General features: G+C 39.7%; 1 protein-coding gene across 7 annotated transcripts in view; it reads right to left on the bottom strand.

The window, feature by feature from the left end:
- The window catches only part of UNC5D (unc-5 netrin receptor D), a 567,925-nt gene that overhangs the window by 80,054 nt on the left and 462,492 nt on the right, over positions 1-25,379 (bottom strand). For 5 of the 7 annotated variants that reach the window (XM_007962156.3, XM_007962159.3, XM_007962161.3 and 2 more), the window contains one exon: positions 17,196-17,228. The exons of the other annotated variants lie outside the window; for them this stretch is intronic. In XM_007962156.3, the coding sequence (XP_007960347.1) occupies positions 17,196-17,228 (33 nt within the window). The remainder of the gene's footprint in view (positions 1-17,195; positions 17,229-25,379) is intronic. 7 annotated transcript variants of the gene reach the window in all.

The raw sequence follows: 25,379 nt of genomic DNA, 5'->3' as shown, positions 1-25,379 counted from the left end.
TAGTTAATCTTCCTACAGATTATGTGGTAAGTGCACTTAATGGGTCCAAAAGTAATTACTCTGTCACCCCTGTGTTGGGCTTAGAGGATAAAATAAACCTATCATATGTTTACCTTGTAATTGTGCAGCACTTACTATGCATTCACTGCACCCTAATATGGTACTTATGTTATCAAATGAGTAATACTAACCACACAAGGAAAGTGAATTTATTTTCGACAAAGTTAGTAGAGTGTAAAATAAGGTGCTACCAAATTAAAGAGTGAACGAGGAAATCAAGCAGAACTGGTTCAGTAATAGGGCGATAAACACATAAAAATAATTCTCAAGTGAGAACACAACCATCAAAAAAAACACAAAAACAGCATCTGAAAGGTCAGAGGTTTATCAAGTACCTTTAATCGCCAGAACAGCGTGATGGCTGCTCAGAAACAGGGTGTGATTTAGACTTCCATTCCAGCTTCATGATGATTCAAAGGTGAGAGAGACAGGAATGGAGCCTATTTCTCCAACCACTCATAACCATGGCTGAGATGATAAATGACCTCAGTTTCCACATGTGCCTCTGTCATGTGGGGGAAGGAGGGCAGCTATCGTTCTTAAGCTCCCACCTTCCCTCTACTCAATTAAATACCTTGGAGGGAATAATTATTCCCAGAACAGAGAACACAGAACACAGCAGATGCATCATGCCAGTGTATGGGAAGCAGTGAGGGAACTTTGGATTGAAACCAACTAGCATTTTCCCTCCCTCTCCTCCAGTTCCTTGGGCACTGCTGACGGATGACACTCTCACCTTAAAAAGTGTATCTGAGGAGAACACACCTGGTCAGCAAATGAACACATACAGAGAAGCAGCCTGGCAGTGTGCAGAATGCAACTCCTTTATTGCTGAGTTGACAAAGTAGAGACAAAGGCATCCTCAGTTTTCCAGGTACTAAAATAGGAAGGACCAGAAGCCAGGAGGATGACCAGGGCAAGACGCCTGGGCTGGAAATGGATTTTGGTGGCAGTGAACATCCTAAGACAAAACGAAGCAGCAGGAACAAGTTTTCTTTGTTCCCCTGGATTGACGTTTTGTCTTTTATATTTCTACTCCCTCCCTACCAGGTAACCAGAATTCTCATTCTCCCTCCAGATATAGATCCTGCTTTTAGGAATAACCCTATGTATGCCTGCAGACCAAAGTATCAATGTTTAATACGGTTCACTGTGTTTCCTCTCCCAGGAACATCTGTAGAATCCATTTGACTTAATTCAAAGGAATAAAATACTAAATTACAGAATTTTAAAAATGAGTAGAGGAACTTCAGGGACAGGGTAGGGAAAGAAAGGACAGAGATCTGCATGGCGAGTACTGGTTCCCCTAAGGCTCACCCTGACACTGGGACAGCTTGATCTACAAGCTAAGTGGCAGAGGAAAGGGATGCCCATAGAGAGATAAGCAAAGCAGTAATTATTTTACAGAACAGTTTACCCTGGGAATTACAAAACTCAGCTTACAATAATTTCACGAACTCAACAAATATTTATTGAGGGGCAGCAATGAAGATGCATGGATGAATTAACATGTGGCTCATATTCTTAGTCATTTCTTGTCTAAAGGTGGTAAGGACAAGGTAGTGATGAGATCTGGGTATTTCAAGTGCAGTCACAGAGGTATACACAAGTCCTCAAAGCCACATTTTACACCTCAGGAGACAGAACCAGACTTTACCCACAGCTCACATTCTTCTACAGGTGAGTCACTGTGCTTCTTTCTTCTTTCTTTTCTTTTTAGCCTTCTCTTTTTGATCTGCCTGGTTGTACTTCATCTCATTCTTTTTCCTCTTCCCACCCACACCCCCATCCTGCTGTTTTCTGATCTTTCTTTCCAAGAGCACACAGTGGCTTTCTTTGTAAAGATTTCTGTGTGTTTACAAAAGTTGAAGTGATTCTCTTTCATGTGTTCAGTATTGGCCCAAAGGTTTAGTTCTAGATTTTTTATTCTGGCTTCATGAGAGAAAGGAAAAAGTCTTGTGTGTGTGTGTATAAGTACATGTGCACTTAAGCATTGCCCCTGAAGAATCATCACATAAACACATGTGCATACATGCACACAAGCACACAGCTCTCCTAAAGAACCTTGGAGGCCTCTGCCCCTCATTCCTGGGAGAATTGCTCTAGCAACAGGACCACAAGGTGCAGTCACTTCCCAGGGACTGGCAACTGTTCCCATAACCATTCCTGTGCTCAGCCTTTCAGCCCTTTATTGCATTGTCATTCATCCCAAGTGCAACTGTAATTGATATCTCTGCTAGATGGACACCTTCTAACAAAAGGCCATATGTAGTAGTCAGTGTAATATATACCCCCCCACCCCAACTCCACTAGGCAACTAGACCCTTGCCCTCTCCATCTACCCATCAGTCAGGGTACCCAGTGCAAGGTCCTCCTCTCCCATGAAGGTGATTCTGTCTTGGCCAATCCAGTCAGCGCTGCCACCCTGTGGTCTTCTGAACAACTTGTATCACTTGTACTTCCTAGATTTCAATTTGGGTTGTACTTTTTATTGTTAATTTTCCAAATGCCAGTGAGTTGCTTTGTTTTCCCTAACTGCTTTAAACTCTTCAAAAGCTACAATATCTCTATAACTTCCCAGGGAAACTTGCCAATCATCATGAACAGCTCTTTATTGATTGCTTGCCTGGCCTCCAACTGTGAGAAGAGAAACATCAAAGAAACCACAGTCTTAGGTTGATTTTAGAACCCCTGCTGCCAGGACTCTCTTTTCGTTTACATTTACACATATGTTTATACCTATCTGGTCTCTCAAGTACAGTGTGGCTGGTTTGTTTGCTCAGAGTGATTTTGAACAAAAGCCCTGACTGAGCAGGCTATTCTTTGTGGGCACAGGATACTTTCCGCTGACTTTCCGTTTCATAAACGAAGCTTTACACACCAATGTGTTACAAACGTCTTTCCTGTTTTCTTCATCCCTATTTTTCTCTTTCCTAGAGTCACAAAAGCTTCAGGCAAAGCTTGAGAGGACTCACCAGGTGGTAGAGAAAATTACTGTCTACAATCTACAGGTATTAAAAAAGCCCCAAACCCCACAAACAATGTAGAGCACTGACTGCAAAATCTCTTGTATTCCAAATCAGTCAGAAACTACTGAGGAATGTACTCATGGCTGGAAGGGACACAAAGCATCTGCAGAGAAGGCTGAAAAGATTAATCGAGACCTGGAAACTAGGACCCTGGAGAGGAAATGTTTATGAGTTCATTTGTCCTGAAGAAAAGGGTGCTGTAAAGTGACTTCCTGGTGATCTTGAATACATAAAGTGTTGTTATAAGAGAAGAGGCCTACCATCTGGGTAGGTGCTCAGTGACCATTCATTCATGATGAAGCTAGTAACCAACTCTTCACCATCTTTAACAAGAACTGCAAAAGAGGACTTGACCTTTTATTATAGCGATTGGGACTCTGGTTAGATATTACAATGACCTTTTCTACAATGAGGGTTGTTAAAAACCTGAATTGTATTTCTGTGGGAGATTGTGAAATCTCCTTTCAGAAAGTCTCTAAAAAACTGCACAACTTTACAGTACTCTCCAGTTATTTTATTTTAGTTTTGTGGCCAAAGCTGGGGAGAAGGACTAAATGACCTTTCAAAGACCCTTTGAACTTCACAGTTCAGGGAATGGGTATTAACAAGGTTGATGGCTTTATGCATGATAGTCATATCCAGTAATTTACTGTCACCAGTGTGCCCAAAGGACTCTATAGAAGGGCTTTTTAGTTGGTTTTCCTCCTTCTCTTTACATACTCCCCTCTAAAAGATGTATTAATGTCAGCCACTTACTAATGGAAATTTAACTCAGTGCTCATGTTACGACCTTAACTATATACCAGATTAGAATCTATTTTGCAGGATTCAGATAAGTGACTGAGAATTAACATAGGAACATAGCAAGTACCTTTCCAAACATATGATATTCTGTTTTATCTCCTATTGGATATTGCAGAATGCCATTGCTCCCATTTCAGAAAAACAAACATACTTGAATTGGTATATATAAGAGGAAGTGAATTACTAAGGAATCCATATGATAAATATAGCACATCCTGAGAAGGGTAAGACAAACAGAAAACGAGGCAGCCAGCCATGGAGATGGAATCCCATAGAAGGCCAGGTAACAGGCGCCCCAGGAAGCATCCTCAGCACAGAGGTGGTGTTGATACAAAGTTCCCTGCCAAAATATTTAATTGCATGCTGAAATATGATGGAACAGAAGTTATTGTTAAAGTTCTTTATATGTGCTGTCAACAAGAAGGAAACTTTTTTTTTCTTTAATGCGTCAGAAAATAGCTTTTAAATAGTTAGCCATGGCCAACCATGCTAAGCAATTTCAATTATATTTGCAATTTTTAGAATCTTGTAACATTTCTGCCTTTCCAATTTCCCAAACTCAAAAATCTCATTTTGCTATTGTAGTTGTTGTTTTACTGCTGTAATGACAATAACAGCTATATCTTAAAAAGCACTTAGAAGGCACTGTTCTAGGACTTTACATTTATTCATTCATTTTAATCTTCCAACAACGTTCTAAAAATATCTTCACTGAGATGTGTAAACTGAGGTGAGAGAATTACTTGCCTTTCTCAAAGCCTCATGATTGATAAGTAGCAGAAGTGGGACTCAATCCCATGCAATCTGGCTCCAGAATCAATGCTTTGGATCACTCTCTATCCAGTTGTTGACCTGTGTCTTCCTGATCACACAGTGTGACTATCTCTCAGGAACCACAGTAACTCAGTAACTGAGCACTAACCTTATGCTGACTTCTCTTTCTCTAAGAACTACCCAGATGATCACATTTGCATCCTCATAAATAAAACCTATGAGGTAGGTATTATATATTAACATCTTATTTTACTGATCATGACACAGTGTCAAGCAAGTTAGTAACTTGGAAAATGGCAAAGTGAGGCTTTGAACACATGTCCATCTTCACTCCCAAGCTGCTTAACCATGACTCAGTGTCTCTTCCTTGTATCTCCTCTCTGCTTTCTCCATACCGGCACCCGAGTTAACCTGCCCTGCTGGAGGAAGTCACCATAGCACTGGCATCATCGAAACACTGATGCTATGCAACCTCACCTAGGCTTTTCTTGCAACTCAGTAATAATTTTATTCACATTCTATGGCCAAATAGTGCTTTCCTCACAACAGCTGTTCTGAACTTTGTCCCTTTCCTTCCCTACTCCTCACTTGCCCTCTTTCTTGTTGAAAACATGGAGACTATCCTATGTGAGTTCACTCCCCTGCAACTCAAAATTCCTCTGTTCCTTCATCCAATTTTCTGTTTTTTTCTGTTCCCTGAAGAGCTGCCCCATGAGGACCTGGCCTCATGCATTATTCTCTTTTGGTCTTGCATCTTCAAATTTTTCCTCCACAGCTGGGCCTTACCCCCTGCCTACAAACACAGTCTAGTCTCTCTAATCACCTCTCCCCAAATCCTTCCCTCAACTTATTCTCTCACAAACTTCTCAAACATGTCGCCTTTTTACATCTACTGATTTCTCAGCTCTTTGTCTACAAGAACTTTAAGCATTTTTTAACATTAAATATTTCTTAATGCTTGTTCCATGATCTTCCCAATCAGTTAACACCTTACTGTTAACATAAAAATGAACAAATAGAAGTAATACATATATAAGATTAGAAAATGTTCTAGGAAGTATAAAAAGGTACATATACTATGCAAAAAGCAAGCTTGGCTTCTTCCAACGACCACTTCTCCAAAAGTAATCACTCTTGATAGTATCTTGTGTGCCCTTTAAGAAAAAAAAATATATGTAAATGTCCTCCATTTGTTTTTATTTTCCTTTCTCTACCCTAAAGGTTCTATATTATACTTCCTTTACTATACTTTCCTTTAAGAAAATGTATGCTCTCTTGTCAATGACTTGTCAGAACATAATACGCCTACTTCATTCCTTTTTTTTTGTTTTATTTTTTTGAGACAGAGTTTTGCTCTTGTTGCCCAGAGTAGAGTGCAATGGCACGATCTCGGCTCACTGCAACCTCCACCTCCCGGGTTCAAGTGATTCTCCTGCCTCAGCCTCCGGAGTAGCTGGAATTACAGGCATGTGCCACCACTCTCGGCTAATTTTGTATTTTTAGTAGAGACTGGGTTTCTCCATGTTGGTTAGGCTGGTCTCGCACTCCCAACCTCAGGTGATCTGCTAGCCTCGGTCTCCCAAAGTGCTGGGATTACAGGTGTGAGCCACTGCGCCTGGCCAGCTTCATTCTTTTTTAATTTGCCTAGCCCATACTCAGGCTGTATGATCATTTATTTAACTACTCCCCTACTGCTACATCATTTGATTGTTTCCATACCCTGTAAAGTCTGTGTTTGCCCAAACCACGGTTCTCTTGAAGGTCGTTTGCAACTGCATGAACTGTAACGTTCTTCGTCTTATTCTTTACCACTGCTCTGCAGCAATAGACAAGAATAGCAAACTTTCTTTTGGAAAAAAACTGCCCCTTATATTTGATTCTCTTGAAGTTTGACCTGTTCTTTACTGATTGTTTAGTAACTACCCTTCATTCTCCTAGTTCTAAATAGGCAGGCTTTAAAGTTCAGTTCTTGGCCCTTTTTCCTTTCTCTGTTCTCATCTAATTGGATAATCACTCACATAGAGACATTCACATAGAGATCAAGATTCCCTTGATCCTGAACAGTCTCAGATTAACATCTCCTGCCTCATCTCTCTGAAGATCTGATGACATATTTCCTTCCCGCTCGCTGGGCAAAACCACCAGCATCTTGTGCTCACATCTCACATTTGTCATCTGATTTACAGATTCATCATCATCATTCATTCTTACCTCTTCAAATATGTTCTTCTCTTGAATTCTCCTATTTCTGGTAATGCCACCACCAGGGACATGGCTTGAGATCAAAGACTCATCTCTGAATCTGTTTCCATTCACTCTCTCCTCAAACCACTCACATATCTGAGTGATTGCGTCTCTAGTGCCTCTCCCATCTCAATTTCCAAAGAAGACATCCCAGTGGACACCCACATGGGACAGTCCCCTCCATCTATACCCCCAGTCTTTGATTACTTGGAACCATTTTACCTGTGGATGACTTCCCAAACCCTGTTCTAGTATGGCTACCCTGACACCTTTCATGACTCTGCAGGATGGACTGGGTCCACTCCTGGTGAACTTCTTTCACTGCTCAAGACATTTCATGCTCTGCTTACACTACAGTTCAATGCCCACTTCTCATCTACACGAACCCTATTCTCTGGTCAAACCTGACTACTCATTTTTTCAAGTAGATTGTGTACTTTTGCAGACTTACTTTTGGCTCCAAATTTTTACCCTCAATGAGAGGCTCTCTCCTCCAATATCTGCTTCAATTCTAACCATCCTTACAAGGTTGGCAACAAAGGTCATCTATTTCATAAAATATTTTTGATAGTTCCCATTCAGACATGTTTACAGCTCCTTTTAGTAAGCTTGCCAGATTGAACAAATAAAAGTTTGACACACAGTTAACTCTAAATTTCAGATAAAAAATGAGTAGCTTTAGCACAAGTATTTCCCATGTAATATTTGGGGCATATTTATCCTAAACATTTATTTGATGTGTCTTTGAAATTTGAATGTAATGGAGGGTCCTGTATTGTATCTGGTAATTTCATCTTTGAACTATAAAAGAACTGTGCTTTTGCCCATCAGATGGGGAGACAAAATTGAAACAGAAGACAGGGTCAAAAAGAGCAGAATTTGAACTCCAGCTCTTGAGAAAACGACTTCACTTTATGTCTTATTTTGAAAACTGAAGATATAAACTCTATAAATTTTTAGTTACTGAGAGGTAGAGAGATTTGGCTTTTAAATTCACATTTTTAATGAGCACCCAAGTTATTCTGGTGCTAAAGAACATACTATTAATAGTTTATCACTTACTTGTGTCTGTGCTTAGGTCTGAGGTATTTAATTAACAAAATCCCATCATGTCCATTAAGGGCAGAGTCAGCAAAATCATTGAAAATGGTAGTAAGAAAAGACATATACTTATGCTGGAATAAACATTAGATCATAAAAAATAGAAACTAGAAAAAAAATTACAAATGTTGCACATATATATGGGTTGAATTGGTTCACTGTAGGAATGATTCTGAAGGATGAAGCAAGTCAGGCAATTTTCAGAAAGTGCTATATTTATGTAATTGAAAATAATCAGCAGGAGATGAGGAAAAATGGACAAAATGGGGGGGGGGGGGGAAACAGTTTGAGAGTGGTTAGAGCATCAGCATCAATGCCAGTAGCCTAATGCTAGCTTAGGAGAGCCTAGAAATCTTTTGAGAACTGAAAGGTATGACCAAAGGCACAGATGGTTTTGTGGGTTCAAGATCCTAATTAAGTCTCCATAGCCTAAAAGGACAAGCCAAGTTGCCAGTGCAGCCCCCACAGCCTCTGAGGAATTCTGTACCCGGTGAAGATCATAAAGAATATGGATCAACATGATCTCACTCTGAATGAACCTAGTGCATTCTGGGGAAAGGTGCAGAATGGGAATTTTCTTCAGTGAGAAGAGCATGCCTACTTTTCAGACTTTAAGGATGCATTCAAGCCATTGTTTGGTGGAAATGATTTCAAGATGCACACATTTTGGGCTTTAACCTAGTGTCTGGCACAGAGTAGATGATTATTACAAGTAGTTTCCTTACTTTTCTCAAATCACTTATCTTCTTTCTGCTTTGTATTAAAATTGTAGGGAAGATACATTTCTTGTTTCACGGAGCCAAGATTATTTGTATATGACAATTGTACAATAAATGTCCTCTACATGAATGAATAAAATTGACTATACTGAAGGAAAATCTTGATTTTCTCTTTCTTTTTGAAATGGAGTCTAGCTCTATTGTCCAGGCTGGAGTGCAGTGGTGCGATCTTGACTCACTGTAACCTCTGCCTCCCGGGTTCAAGTGATTCTTCTGCCTCAGCCTCCCGAGTAGCTGGGATGGCAGGCACCTGCCGCCACACCTGGATAATTTTTGTACTTTTAGTAGAGACGGGGTTTCACCATATTGGCCAGGTTGGTCTCAAACTCCTGACCACGTGATCCACCCACCTTGGCCTCCCAAAGTGCTAGTATTACAGGCATGGCCAATTTTCTTTTACTTTAACACTAAAAGGTCCAGTGGGAAGTTAGCAGGAAGAACGAAAACCACAGCACAACAAATATTTATTGAATATCTACATGCTAGACTCTGTGGTAAATTCAACAGGTGTAATGATGAATAAAACTCTATACTGTATGTCAGATGGCAGGGACTATGTCTATCAGATAGGGAATCCAGACCAGAATAAAGGCAATGAAAATATAGAACAAAAATAGGGGACATTTTGATACCGAGGCAACTTACAAGAGCAACTAACTCAAACTCAGGGTGGGAAGGTGAAGGCCTTGCAGACATGAAATCTAAGCTGAAAACCGAAGGAAGAATAAGTTAAGCAGGTTAAGTGTTAGGCTGAGGGAAAGAGACTTAGTCAGAAGTAACAGAACACATAAGGGAAACTATAGGCCAAGATGGGCACCAGGCATTCAAACTGAGCGGCTTTGTTTTGCTGAGGAATACAGCAGTGGTGAGAGGGTAGGAAAGAAAATACCTAACGGTGATTAAGAAAAGAAGCTGGGGCCCAGTGTGGTGGCTCATGCCTGTAATCCCAGTACTTTGGGAGGTCGAGGCAGGCGGATCACCTGAGGTCAGGAGTTTGAGACGGGCCTGGTCAATGTGGTGAAACTCTGTCTTTACTAAAAATACAAAAATTAGCCAGGCATGGTGGCAGGCACCTGTAATCTCAGCTACTTGGGAGGGTAAGGCAGGAGAATCGCTTGAACCCAGGAGGCAGAAGTTGCCATGAGCCAAGATTGCACCACTGCACTTCAGCCCAAGTGACAAGGCAAGACTTGGTCTCAAAAAAAAAAAAAAAAAAAAAAGAAAGCTGAGACCAGATCATATACATGGTAAATGCAAAATCATAAGAGCTATTTATGACAAACCCACAGCCAATATCATACTGAATGGGCAAAAACTGGAAAAATTCCCTTTGAAAACTGGCACAAGACAGGGATGCCCTCTCTCACCACTCCTATTCAACATAGTGTTGGAAGTTCTGGCTAGGGCAATCAGGCAAGAGAAAGAAATCAAGGGGATTCAGTTAGGAAAAGAAGAAGTCAAATTGTCCCTGTTTGCAGATGACATGATTGTATATTTAGAAAACCCCATTGTCTCAGCCCAAAATCTCCTTAAGCTGATCAGCAACTTCAGCAAAGTCTCAGGATACAAAATTAATGTGCAAAAATCACAAGCATTCTTATACACCAGTGACAGTCAAACTGAGAGCCAAATCAGGAATGAACTTCCATTCACAATTGCTTCAAAGAGAATCAAATACCTAGGAATCCAACTTACAAGGGATGTAAAGGACCTCTTCAAGGAGAACTACAAACCACTCCTCAGTGAAATCAAAGAGGACACAAACAAATGGAAGAACATACCATGCTCATGGATAGGAAGAATCAATATCGTGAAAATGGCCATACTGCCCAAGGTAATTTATAGATTCAATGCCATCCCCATCAAGCTACCAATGAGTTTCTTCACAGAATTGGAAAAAACTGCTTTAAAGTTCATATGGAACCAAAAAAGAGCCCGCATCTCCAAGACAATCCTAAGTCAAAAGAACAAAGCTGGAGGCATCACGCTACCTGACTTCAAACTATACTACAAGGCTACAGTAAACAAAACAGCATGGTACTGGTACCAAAACAGAGATATAGACCAATGGAACAGAACAGAGTCCTCAGAAATAATACCACACATCTACAGCCATCTGATCTTTGACAAACCTGAGAGAAACAAGAAATGGGGAAAGGATTCCCTATTTAATAAATGGTGCTGGGAAAACTGGCTAGCCATAAGTAGAAAGCTGAAACTGGATCCTTTCCTTACTCCTTATACGAAAATTAATTCAAGATGGATTAGAGACTTAAATGTTAGACCTAATACCATAAAAATCCTAGAGGAAAACCTAGGTAGTACCATTCAGGACATAGGCATGGGCAAAGACTTCATGTCTAAAACACCAAAAGCAACGGCAACAAAAGCCAAAATTGACAAATGGGATCTCATCAAACTAAAGAGCTTCTGCACAGCAAAAGAAACTACCATCAGAATGAGCAGGCAACCTACAGAATGGGAGAAAATTTTTGCAATCTACTCATCTGACAAAGGGCTAATATCCAGAACCTACAAAGAACACAAACAAATTTACAAGAAAAAAACAAACAACCCCATCCAAAAGTGGGCAAAGGATATGAACAGACATTTCTCAAAAGAAGACATTCATACAGCCAACAGACACATGAAAAAATGCTCATCATCACTGGCCATCAGAGAAATGCAAATCAAAACCACAATGAGATACCATCTCACACCAGTTAGAATGGCGATCATTAAAAAGTCAGGAAACAACAGGTGCTGGAGAGGATGTGGAGAAATAGGAACACTTTTACACTGTTGGTGGGATTGTAAACTAGTTCAACCATTATGGAAAACAGTATGGCGATTCCTCAAGGATCTAGAACTAGATGTACCATATGACCCAGCCATCCCATTACTGGGTATATACCCAAAGGATTATAAATTATGCTGCTATAAGGACACATGCACACGTATGTTTATTGCAGCACTATTCACAATAGCAAAGACTTGGAATCAACCCAAATGTCCATCAGTGACAGATTGGATTAAGAAAATGTGGCACATATACACCATGGAATACTATGCAGCCATAAAAAAGGATGAGTTTGTGTCCTTTGTAGGGACATGGATGCAGCTGGAAACCATCATTCTTAGCAAACTATCACAAGAACAGAAAACCAAACACCGCATGTTCTCACTCGTAGGTGGGAACTGAACAATGAGATCACTTGGACTCGGGAAGGGGAACATCACACACCGGGGCCTATCATGGGGAGGGGGGAGGGGGGAGGGATTGCATTGGGAGTTATACCTGATGTAAATGACGAGTTGATGGGTGCAGCACACCAACATGGCACAAGTATACATATGTAGCAAACCTGCACGTTGTGCACATGTACCCTACAACTTGAAGTTTAATAATAATAAATAAATTAAAAAAAAAAAAAAAAAAAAAAAGAATAACACCGAGCTACTGGAGTGTAATGTGATCAGGATTTGTTTTAGATAGATCTGATAAACTGATGCAGGACAAGACTGGCTACAAAGAGGCAACTCTAGAAATCCTGGTATGGGAATGAAGATGGCCTGAACTTTTAGACATCTGGATACCATTTTCCTTTCATTTGGTTTTTCTCTTACTCCTTGGGCTGTTACTTTTCTTTCTTCCTTGTAGTGACTCCTGACCTCCTCTACATCTGAATGTTAATGTGCGTCAGGGTTCCATCCCCAGGTCTTTTCTCTTCTCTCTTCAACCATTATCTAGTGATCTCATCCAACCTAAGGGCTTTAAATATCATCCAGACACTGACAAGTCCCAAATTTATGGTACCAGCCCACATAGTTCTCTGACTTCTAGATTCTCTGGCCAATGTCAACTGTCTACTGAACCTCTCCATTTAGATGTTTAATAGGTATCTCAAACTTAGCATTTACAACACGGAACTCCTGATTCTCCCTCCGGTTTTGCTATGCCAAGTTTTCCTCATACCAGTAATGGCCAACTCCATTCTTCCAGTTGCATAGCCAAAATTTTGGAATTATCCATAATGTTTTTCTTTCTCTTGTACTCTACACCCAAAACATCAGAAAATCCTTTTGACTCTGCTGTCAAAAGACATCCAGAATGTGACCCATTTTTACAATTCCTCTTGCTACATAGCTGGCTCAAGCCACAATCATCTTAAAGTTAGATTAAGAGCCTAGGTATTGTAACAGATTATTGTTACAATAGGTCATTGTGACAGATCTCCTTGCTTCTGCCCTGGTTCCTTATAGGTTTACACTCAACATAGCAGTTAAGAGTTTATCCTTGAATATATTAGGTCATGTCACTCTGAATAAAAACCCTGAATGGTTTCCCAACTTCCTCAGAGTGAAAGTCAAATTCCTTATAGTAGTCTCTAACGAACTCAAACTATAACAAAACAAAGTCTTCTTCCCTCATCTCGCTTCTCTGACCTTAGCTATTACTATTCTCCACTTCTCATTCTGTTGCCGACATCCTGGTCTCCTTGCTGGCCCTTAGAGACTCCAACCAAACTCCTACCTCATAGCATTTGTGTCCTGCTGTTTCCTTTGCCTTGACTGCTCATACCGCATCTACCCAGAGTGTTTGTTTCCTTGTTTTTCTCCCCTCAGGTCTATTCTCAAACATTTTTTATTTTATTTTGTTTTGTTTTATTTTTGAGGCAGAGTCTTACTCTGTCACCCAAGCTGGAGTGCAGTGGCATAATCTCAGCTCACTGCAACCTCCACCTCCCAGGTTCAAGTGATTCTCTTGCCTCAGCCTCCCGAGTAGTTGGGATTACAGGTGCACGCCATCACACCTGGCTAAATTTTGTATTTTGAGTAGAGATGAGGTTTCATCACATTGACCAGGCTGGTCTCCAACTCCTCACCTCAAGTGACCTACCTGTCGAAGTCTCCCAAAATGCTGGGATTACAGGAGTGAATCACCACGTCCGGCTACATAACTTGATTATAGAAACCCCTGAACACTCTACATCAAAAAGCATCACTCACTCTAACCCTGTCAGTGCCCTCCACCCTGCTCTGCTTCTCTTCATAACACTTACCACCACTCAGCACTATGCATTTTCTGGTTTGTTTATTCCTGTCTTTCCTCACTAACATGTGAGCTTGATAGAAGGAGAAACTGTATGTGTTTTGCTCAGTGTTGATTCTCCAACACCCAGAACACCTCCTAGTACAAGGTCAGCACTTAGTAAGCTGCTGAAGGAAGGGATGGGTTTGAGCAGAGTGGAGATGGAGATCAGCGGATGAACTTGAGATCTAGTAGGTGGCAGAATAGTCAGATTGTGATGAATTGTTGGGTATTGAGCAGGAAAAGGGAGGTGAAGGAAATAAGAGCACTCTAGGAGGCTCTCCAAGTTTCTGCCCTATACACAGAGTTGATGGTATACTGTTCCCTGAAATAGAGAAGATGGGAAAAGGATTTGATTAAGGACAGGGACAGAAAAGGATAATTTCAACTTTGAGGAAGTTGAGATTAAGGTTATTAGGACATATTCAACTGAAGATATCCTAGAGGTAGCTGGCTCTGGAACTATTAACTGAGTTTGTGTTGAGCACTCATCTCTGTTAGGTACAAAACTGCATGGAAAGGAGATGAAGAGAGACTGCATAGTGTGGAGTTATCTTCCAGAGAAAAGCTAAATCCTTTTCACCCCTTCAGGTGAACTTACCAAACCAGCTGCTACTCAGAAGCTCACAGCCTTTCAGAAAAAGGCATTCTCTAAGACTCCAAAGAGTCTTATTGTCTCAACGCAACCATTATTCAGTTTGATTCTGGGGGTGCGTGTTTGCCATTCAGAACCTACCATATTTTACTGCACCTCCTGACATTGTTACACAACATTTATTGAAAGCACATTTGATGGTAATGAAGTTTCTATTAACTATGATTAAATCTCATAAAGCACCTGAAGATAATTTAAGATGTGCAGAAGCAGAAAATGAAACATTCGGTTTAGTACATTAGGAAACGTAATTGATTAAATTATCTCATTTACAATAAGTGCTTTCATGAGCTATGCAGTGCACATATTTTCCCCAGTTTGTCATTATGATTTGCCAACAGATATCTTAAGACTCCACTTTCTTTTTACACCTCCCTGCAACTCTGAGCTTGTGCCTCTGCCCGTCTGCTCATGGAGCACTCTGTGCAGAGCTCTGAGTGATGTTTCCTATCTGCCAGGCCTTATGGAAGATCATGTGTATGGCTATATATAGGCACAGGTTGTTTCTCAATTAGCTTCATAATTGACTTTGATTTTGCATCAGTGATGATTCATGTAGTCTCACACTAAGCCTCTCTTTCACTGAACAACTGCAGCCTGAATTTCTATAATGCACTTCTAACCATGCAGCTTACAGAACCCTGATCAGATTCCTCTGGGAGCCTTTTGCAATCACATTGATTCTCTAAGGTCTTATTTTTAGAGAAATCACAAATTAAACAGTTTAAGCGATTCCATTGCAGTATCCAGCAATTAAGCATGGTGCTCAGGAGCAAGAACCCCAAGCAAAAACTAATTCTGAAGTCCCTAAGGACTAGAAATAGCTTCTGTGGGGTTTATGGCTGGAAGTACAGATGTAACCAAATTAGAATGGCACAAGACTCACAAACTAAGCGTGAAATTAATTTTAAAAACACATACATGCATTTCTAAGTAACTGTCACATTGACCACCCCATGGATACCTATGATCTTTTTTGTGCTATATAACAGAATCAGTGGACAGCATGCACCATGTGGCCGGGAGGAAGGTAACAGTCCACTTACTCCACCTGTCATCCTGAGGGTCCTGACACAAGCACAGGGCAAATATTCAGTGATCTGTTTCTTTCTCTTTCCCTCAATTCCCATACACATGAACACACATATACACAGCCAGGTGCCCCCAAACTCAGTCTTCCCATAAATTCAAAATCAAACATGCATGATATCAGAGGACCAATACTTAAGTAGTAATGATTTTTTTTAATGGGCAGCAGACAGCAGGGAAGTAAGTGTAAATGTTTATTTTTGCTGTTTTCCCAAATTCTCAGACTTTGCAAGTAATGATATCTTTTTATCTCCAGTCTTCCTGAAGCCACATAACGAAATAGGAAAAGAATGGTTTTACTGGATTTTTCCCTCATGTCTTGTGACCCCTGTCCCAAGGTACCTATTTCTGTCTATCCTCACAGGGTCTTAATTCTCTCAAAGAAGTTAGCTCATAATAGCTATCAACTCTTCCAAGCTCTTTGAATTTTAATACCCTGGGATTTAAAAGATCAAAAGTAATTCAGTTGCTACTAGAATGAGAGATGCTAGACAGGGACATCTTTCACAAGCTTTACAAACCAAACCAGCCAGGCAGTTGTCTAATCTCCTATTAATGACAGCTGTATTAATGTTGCCCCAGTATCTTGAAGTTTCCCTAGTGTCCTTTACATATTTCTGATGTATGAGAATGACTTGGGGAACATATTAACACATAGATTCTCAGGAGCTCCTCAACCAGGAATTCAAATTTATTTGTTCTGTTCTGAGGTGGTGCATATTTAATTTAACAAGCTCTGGCCACACTCTGAGATTCTGATGTATGTGGATTCTGATCTACCTTTTGAGAAACATTTTTCTAAGACTATGGTTCTCAGCCCCACCTGCACCTTGGAGTCACCTGAGGAGTTTTGAAAAATAGAGATTCCTGGATCCTGAAAACTCTCCACCTTAAATTCTGATAGCCTTGATACAGCCTGGAAACTGGGAATTTTAAAAGGTGTCCAGGTGATACTAAAGAGCATAAGGTCAAATGCCATACTGTTAGCCATTCCAGCCATCTCCTCTCCAACTCTACAGGAAGCATAAAGTGAAGACAATGCAAAGGCCTCTCCCATAAGCAAGCCTGAGTACAAGGAGCCTAAGCCAGTACCAACACCCCAGTCCTCAGCTCGTAATTATTTCACCATGGAGTTCTGGGTCCTAATCTGCCCAGCTGCCATGGATTCCACAGGAGGTAAGATGCTAGGTGGAGAGACCTGTAGTCAGGCTTTTGCCTGCTCTCTCAAGGCTGCTCTCAAGAAAGCATGTACTGACAAATATTTATTAATTTTAATGTGATAAATCTCTTCAGAAATAAGAATCCTAGATGACATTTGCAGAGAAATGGACTTATAGGCAGAAAGAATCAAGAGGAGAGATTTACTTTTACTGGGAGGGAGGAGAGGGGTGTGCATATTTCTTTTGGATTTAAACCTCTGATATGTGACTCTGAACTCAATGAGGAGAGGCCTTGAAAGCCCTGGATCTTTCATAGGAACTTCAATTCTGCTGAGCTCCTAAACAAATACAACAGCAAGGCAGCAAATGTGAAAATAAATTATATTCACAAGAGGAAAAATAACTTACTTTGGGGTTTTATTTCATGAAGAGGTTTTTTATCTAAAAGAAAGAAAGAGAAAAAGAAAGTTGCATTTAATAAATTTACATGGAGCAGATATATTTCCTGTATCACTTTATATCTACCTCTGTAAATAAAACATTTTCTCCATTTTTATGGACAACAGGAATGGCATTGTCCATAGTTTTCTTTTCCATTCTATTTTTTAAAATTTTTTCTCTTTTGAAAAATAAAAAAAATAATTGTAGAATGATTATCACTTCATCATTTCAAAATTTATTTTGTTGTGGGTTTACTAGCATTTCTCTCTGTTGCGTTTACTAGATTCTTATCAGGATGAGAAGAGCGGTGAGCTTTCAGCCTGTCGCTCTATTATATACAGCCAGAAGCCTGCTCAGGTAAGGGATGCGGTTTCACTCTAGATGACAGAAAAATGAACCAGCGAATAAATATTTAAAGGGATCCTGCCTTGGTATGCAGTGATCACAGCCTGGATAAAAAGTCCCCAACTCTGCCTGTTTATCCATTCTTATCAGGTATGGGTGTGGCATGGTGAACATGTTAGTTTTGTTTTTACAAAACTACTCTTTTTTTTTTGTTTCGCATCTCATTATCTGCTAAAATCTGTTCCATCTCTCTCGATGGAAAAGTTGTCACTTTATAATCACAGTATTTAGCAGTGCACCCATCAGATAAGGTGGATTAAGAGAAAGGCATTCAGCATGGCCACAGGAGTCCGAACTCAGCTGAGGAATTTTCTCAATGCCCCCAGTGTTCCCCATCCATTGTCTCCTGTCCTGAGACTGGGCCTCTGTGGCTTATTTTGTGTCACACCACTATCCCTCTTCTCCCCATTCCCCCTGCCGTGGTCCATCTCAGGCTCACATAACTCCTCCACAATGCAGGAACCCAAGGTGACTACCCTTCAGAGGCTATGCCAAGATTCTAGAAGATCTGCATGGTGCTTCCTCCTTCTCATTAGTCCTTTCTTAGGGTTTAGATGAGGCATTGTCTGACTACAGGGATCCAGGCTGTTGCTAATCATTCACAGAATCACACAATGGTAGGGGAACCCTATGCAGTCCCCTTCTCTGTTTGCCCGAAGGCGAGCTGCGTGGGGTGAAACTGTCATTTTGGATTATGTTTTTAACTGAAGCAAATCTGGTACAGTACACATTTGAGAATTTAAATATTATCTGACTGACTGCACCATCACCCTTCCCAGGCAGATCAACACAGCTCTATTCTGAGTTCTCCATAGAGTCTGTCTCACCCTAACTCACTCCTGCATTTAACATGGTTTCTACGGAATGCTCTTGCATCATATGAATGCAGTGTGCTATAAATGCAGCTCTAGTGTGTTTTGCCATCTGATTTGTTGTGGAAGTAACTTTCACAAGGTGTGTGTAAATCTCACTCTTGCAAATGGGCCACTATTTTTTTAAAATAGAAAAGCAAAGTGAGATGGTAAAGAGTAATTTCTGGCAAATCTTTCTTTAAAAAGCAAAATCCTTATAAAAGATAATAATTTGTTGATGTTGATAAGATCATAGTCAGATTTTTTTTTACACAGTCAGGTTTCTTAAAACAGAGAACACTTGCATTTCCCTTACTGAACAGATGTGACGGTACTGAGAGCAGGTGGTCCGTACCGAAGTCCAGATGCTAATGCATTCAAGAATCAGAATAAAATGACTTTGGTGGTTTTAAGCTAACCTCAGTTTTTGCTTATTGCACAGTATCTGAAAGCATTTGGCATGGGGCACAGCGAGGCTGGCAGGCCAAGGCTGAGATGTCTGAAAGTGATACATTGCTACAACTACACAAGGAGACATGTAGAACATCTGTTTAGAACTCTGACTGAGCTTAACAGTATTTTCTTCCTTCTAAACCACAGGAACTAAGATTACGCTGGGTGGCAAAATGAAATTCCATTAAAAATATGTGAGATATATAACTGTGCTCCAGAAAAATAAATCTAATACAGCCAGGCTATGAAAAAATGGGAGTAGTAGAGTTCTATTAGGTATAGTTCTGAAAGAATGAATGAACGAATGTGGCTGAAAAACCCAGGCCCATGGACTTGAGACAGAGAAATCAGGCAACAAGAGCACACAGGGCATGAGTGCGGCACTTCTGCCTCTCACCTAGCTCTACAGCCACTTTTATTGGCATTGTGGCTTTAGTAGACCAGGATTAGAACTGGATTTAAACCTTCAGTTGTCTGCATTCTGTGTGACCTCAGTATTCTCACAGTAAAATGGGAATAAAAATTCCCATTAAAGGTTGCCACTGATGATTCAGCATAACTGGAAATCCATGCAGCATAGAGCTAGCACGTTTGGCATCAATAAAGGTAACAATCAACAGCTAATGACACAATTTCAACCTGTTATGATTATCATGATCATCATCAGTAAAAAAAAAAAAAAAAAAAAAAAAAAAAGGCCTATTTGTGCTGCTGCTAAGAGAGAAGTCACAACTCCAAATCAGAAATTCTAGTGGATTTTGGGGATTCCTGAATGCACGTTAAAACTTGTATCTACTTCTGGCCTCTGCTATTATGAGACCAACGTAAATCAAAACTTCAGTTTCCTGATATGTTAAAAATTAGAGCAGGGGCCAGAATGCAGGCTCCCTTGCCTTCACCCACTATAAATCTGCAGACCAGCAAACAAAGACACTATACAGAGTAAAAATTATTCAAACGGCCGCTTCTCTACAGTGGGACTTGTTATGCTAGGGTCTAGCATGTCTTGTGCATCAGCGTGTATCCTCCTATGGAAATGGCTGGAAATCGCTGGTGCCCAAGAGGGTTTTAGTCCCCTGGCATCAGCATCAAAATTGGATTCTGCTATGTTTTGTGAAATAACTGTACCTTGACAGGAATCTGCTAACATAGAGCTTTTTCCCAAAAAGAAATACCTGTTTGAGATTGTTCTACAATGAGTACAAGAGAGGGCTACCCACTGACTTCACTAGCTTTGCAAGAAGTACCCACTCTATGATCTTTTATTCTGTTTGCATAATTATTTTCTCACAAGGCTCAGGGCCATGGAACAACTTGGCCTTGATCAACTACATTCTCTCTGCTTTAATTTTACCTCTCTCCAAAGGCCAAGTTCAAATGACCATTAGTAAATTAATCCATTAGAGCCATGGTTCTTGGTGGTAGTGTTGGCTTAGTGGTGTTGCCTGCATATTAGAATCACCTAGGGAGCTTTTTAACAAATACTCATAGCTGGGCCCCACTCCAAGAGATCTTGATTATTTGAGGTTTGGGTTTTTGTGATCACGATCACCTTCGGGCAACACATCTGGGATCTGCGTGGTCAATTTTAGTTAGTCTCTGCCTCCCTAAGAGGTCTTGAGGTAGCTATGGTAAATAAATGGTCCCAGAAGGGTCTCTCCTATATCTTGCAGGTGAGAGATGTTGCAATTTTGAGCCGATGGAAGCTGAGCTGTAGTTTAGGAGAAAATCATAGCAGTTTTCCCAGGGTCTAACATATACTGATTGGTACCTTCTAAGTAAATTGGAAATTGATGATAAATTATTATAACTCAGTCTTATAATCTTTTTGTGTATTTATAAGTTAAAAATGCAAACATTTTTAAGTGTTTCAAATTGTCACATTTTATTTCACTTTTTTCATTTATTTCATTTTTATACTCACACAGTTACTTAGTTGTGCATCCAAAATAATATATATATAAATAATATATATATGTGTGTGTGTATATATATATATATAGATAATCACAAAGTGAAGAAAGCATAATTCCAGCACCAAGGGATAACCACTGTTAAGTTATATATACAAGCTTAGGTCTTTATCCCCTATGATTTTATAGATATGAAACTATATAAAATTGCCAGTGATTTATCATTTTTACCTATACAAATGCAGAATTGTCTTTTATGTATTGTTCTGCAATCTGCTTTTGTCACTTAGTACTGTAAGGCTGCTATTGCTTTGTGTCTGCCTGTGTGTGTATGAGGGGGGAGGCATATATCTATATGATGGAGAAAGAGAACAATCTACCTTTTATTTTTGGTGATGATTCATTTCTTTTTCTCCTTTAATTTCTTGCTTCCTTTTTTATATTCCATGCTCCTGAACCATTTCCATGGTATCCATTGTTCTTAGCTGCTATTTATAACATCATCCCTACACATCCAGCCTCTACTAGAGAACAAATGTGGTCAGTTGCATGCAGCCCACCTCTCTGGGACTACAGACAACAGGCCCTTTGCAGGGAGATGGCACATGTGGACAGAAGGGTTCATCTCCAACCATACAGTGAGGGCGGCAGACAGAGGGCTGCTCCTCAAAAGCTGTAGCTCGTGATTACTTGGAACCTGCTCCCAATGGTTTTGAATACTGCATAGATATGTTCGATACCAGGGCCTATGTCATTTTTAAGATTCAGTTAGTAGGGTTGCTTAAATGTAGACTAAACACCCAATGGGGCAGCAACTCCCTTCCCAGCAGCAATTCAAATACATCATTAGAGTCAATGTTTACCATTCTTTCATTTCACTAGATTAGTCATATCCCGTATTTTTACCTCCAAAGACCACTTTAATTATTTTGTTTGTCATAAATCATATGCTTTGAAACCTTTTCCACCCCCAAACAGGTATGTGTTAACTGTTTTGTATTTGAATTTACTCTTCACATGCTTTGTAATCTTAAATGATTTAGGAGTTGATTCTGAAATCTGTGGAATAGTCTGCCTTTTCTCTCTATTCTCTGTCTTATTTCCTTATTTGTTGCAATGATTCTCTAGTATTAGCATGAAAGAATCTGCCATGATTCCACATTGCCTCCGAGTCATGGTCAACTGCTCTGCCTACCTTTGTGGTCTTGCATTACTGGTCCCACCATGCCAGATATGAATTGGTTTCTGGAGCACCTCAGTACAAATCCATGTACTAGCCTGATACATCTATTAACTCTCTACAAGGTCAACTCAAAGCTTTAGTCCAGGCTGTTGCCTCACCTTGGGAAGCCCTTCTCTCTTCAAGGCTCTCACAGAAAAGTTTCCTGACTCCATGGCACTGATGGATTTCTGATTATTTCCTGAAATCTCTGGTGATTAATCCATTTGCAGGGATTGCTTCCCTCTCTCGACAGTTTGTCTAACTTATAGTCACTAAAACACAATGTATTCTTTTCCAAAAAGTAATAACATCACAAATGTTCATTTATTTTATACTTTAAAAATCACTGTCAGTTATGGGTGTCTAACATGTAAATCATATTTAAAAGCTTATATGTATGATACTGCAACCACAGAGTCACAGCAAGAGAAAGATGGGGGGAATGAAATTAAGAGCTATTTGCTTGATTATTTGCTGACTGGTGGAAAAGAGATTGAGGTTATTGATTATCAGTGTATTGCTTGTATTCATGCTTTCCCTCTTTCCCTCCATAACTAGAAATAATTAAGAGCTGGTGTTATGCCCTCTGAATGCTATCCAAGGCTGTAGGAAATCCCAGGGCCTGGCAGATAGGCCTTGTATTAGCAGTGAAGGATAATTAGACAAACATGAGGTCTGCTTTGCATTGGCAACAACACTATGCTGGAATATGTCAGGGAGACAATGACAAGTGGGGATTCTGTTCTCCTCCGAGTGTTCAAAGTTCATGTAGGTTGTAGAACATGCAGAAAAACAACCTCCAGCTCTTGTATACATCCTAAAACTCTTTCAGTGATTAAAAATGCAGAAATAGTAAAAGAGATTAAAATATAAACCATCTCTAGATTTGACTCTTTTTAGTTTCCTTATTGCATTTTTCTTTTCAGTTCATTTTTAAAGATCTTGGTCAGCAGTGACCCTTCAGAGACCATATTTATCCCACTCAGTACTGGGTTAGTTCAGTTCTTGCTTTCTCACTCCAACTGTACTCCCCCCAGCTTCCCAGCCTGTATAGACATTACAAGATCTATTACCCCTTTTAAAATGCAATCTGAGCATCCTCATGGAGGACAAGCACAGAGAACAGGAAGTTTTTAGAGATTCTTCCTGGAGTTTTCCAATTGGTGATGTCGGTGAGAGAAATCACTGGTTTCCCCAGAGAAATCTGAGAATTAGTGGAATTCCATGGCTGAATGGCAAAAATATCCACCTAAATAACAACTTCTATGAGTTGAGATGCACATTAGTAAATGAGAAACAGTTCTATTGAGATCTTCTAACTATGCATTGTTCAAGATCCCATCATGTTAATTAGATGAAGTCAGAAGGGTACCAAAACAGACGGCTCAAGGATGTCACTTCTGATGACAATGACCTTACTGAATTGCCCTTAGTCAAAGCACATAATTAGTGTGCATTCAGGAGATGTAGTCTTCCCCCTTTTTTCTTTCAAACTGGGGGCCTGGACAAATAAGTATCCTTAGTGACTGTGCTTACAGGTGGCATTTACGTATTTTTGAGCTCAATCATTGAAACATCTAGATTGATACCAACTTCATTGTGATGTCTATCCCTTCCTACTGATTCCATGTGTGTTAGTTTTGGTGATGAATATGCAGAGTAAAATATGCTCTTGGGCCACTGCAAACACTTTTAAGCCCATATCTATAAGACTTTCTTATCAGTAATTAGCCTTTGTAATAAAATGCAATGCTTCCAACTCTGCTCCAAGGGAAGATGCATAATAAAGTCCTTTTTCTAACCTATGAATTCTTTTGCTTTGATTCCCTACCTTCCAGTCATAATAGAAATATATACTATATATATTCAAAATGGAACAAAAAGTCCAGATTCTATAATTCAAGCTTAAGATAATCATATATTGGTTAATGTCATGATAATCACTGACTTTGAGGCAAGAGTGATATTCAAATATTGAAAAATCATTTAAAAATATCTTATCAAAATGAAATTAATATATTGAAGAGATATCCACTTTCCCATGTTTATTGCCACGTGATTTACAATAGCAAAGATATGAAAACAACCTAAATTCCTGTTGACAAATGAATGCATAAAGAAAATGTAGTATATACAAACAATGAAGTATTATTCGCCCTTAAAAGAGAAGGACATTCTGCCACTTTCAATAACATAGATGAACCTGGAGAATATACTAAGTAAAGCAAGCCAGATGCAGAAAGATAAATCTGTTTGATCTCACTTATATGAGAAATTTAAAAATACCAAATTCATAGAGACAGAGTAGAATGGTGGTTGCCGAGGGCTAAGGCTGGGATGGAGGACGTGGAGAGATAATGGTCAAGGGGTATAAAGTTTAATTAGGCAAGATAAAGAAGTCCTAGAAATCTAATGTGAAATAATGTGACTACTGTTAAGAATATTGTACTGTATACTTGAAATCTGCTAAAAGGGCAAGACTTAAATGTTCTCATCACACATGCACTGAAAAAAAAAAAAAAGGATAGGAGCTATGTGAGGTGATGGATATGCTAATTAGCTTGATGTGGCAACTATTGCACAAGTGCACATATATCAAATCATCAAGCTGTGCAACTTAAATATATACAATTTTTAACTGTCAAGTATACCTCAATAAAGTTGTAAAAAAGGAATCCTATTTGTAAGTGCCAGCCTTGCCATAGGGTCACAGTGGCTTCCTGCTGTGTCAAGGGTTGTTCCTTAAATTGCTCAGGAGGGAGGTAGGGAGGTTTGGGGAGGGAAGATGGTGGGGGTTGAGATTTGGGAGGTGTTTGTTATGATGACTAAGAAAATACTTAACTGACATGAGGCTATCAGTCCTGACTCATTAGAAAATGCTTAAAGGGAAATTGTAAATTGAGGACCCTTGACTTACAAATTGTTTTTCAGCTTCATTAGTTCTCATGCTAGTCCAAACATTTATCTAACATTACAGACCAAATTACCTGTACATAGGGTCTACATCGGTCTTGTTTACCTATTTCCAGTACCTAGAACAATAAATAGAATATAGTAGGTACTCAATAAATATCTGTCAAATGAATCAGTGCTGCTAAGTCTTATACAGTGTACATAATTTCAATCACAAATTTACAAAGTCAAGGTTCATCAATTTCCTATGTTCTACATGAATTCATAGGATGTTGTGGCTTCTTGATGAAGAGTTTGGAGTACAATGCTAAAGAGGTTGAATTTGATAAGTCAGTCCCTAAGTGAGGCCAGCAACTTGTTTTGTTGGGTTAGGGCAATTTGTTTTTGTTTCATA

This window comes from Chlorocebus sabaeus, chromosome 8 (genome assembly GCF_047675955.1).
Source record: "Chlorocebus sabaeus isolate Y175 chromosome 8, mChlSab1.0.hap1, whole genome shotgun sequence".
NCBI classification, from domain to species: Eukaryota; Metazoa; Chordata; class Mammalia; order Primates; family Cercopithecidae; genus Chlorocebus; species Chlorocebus sabaeus.
This window is presented reverse-complemented; position numbering and strand designations above follow the sequence as displayed.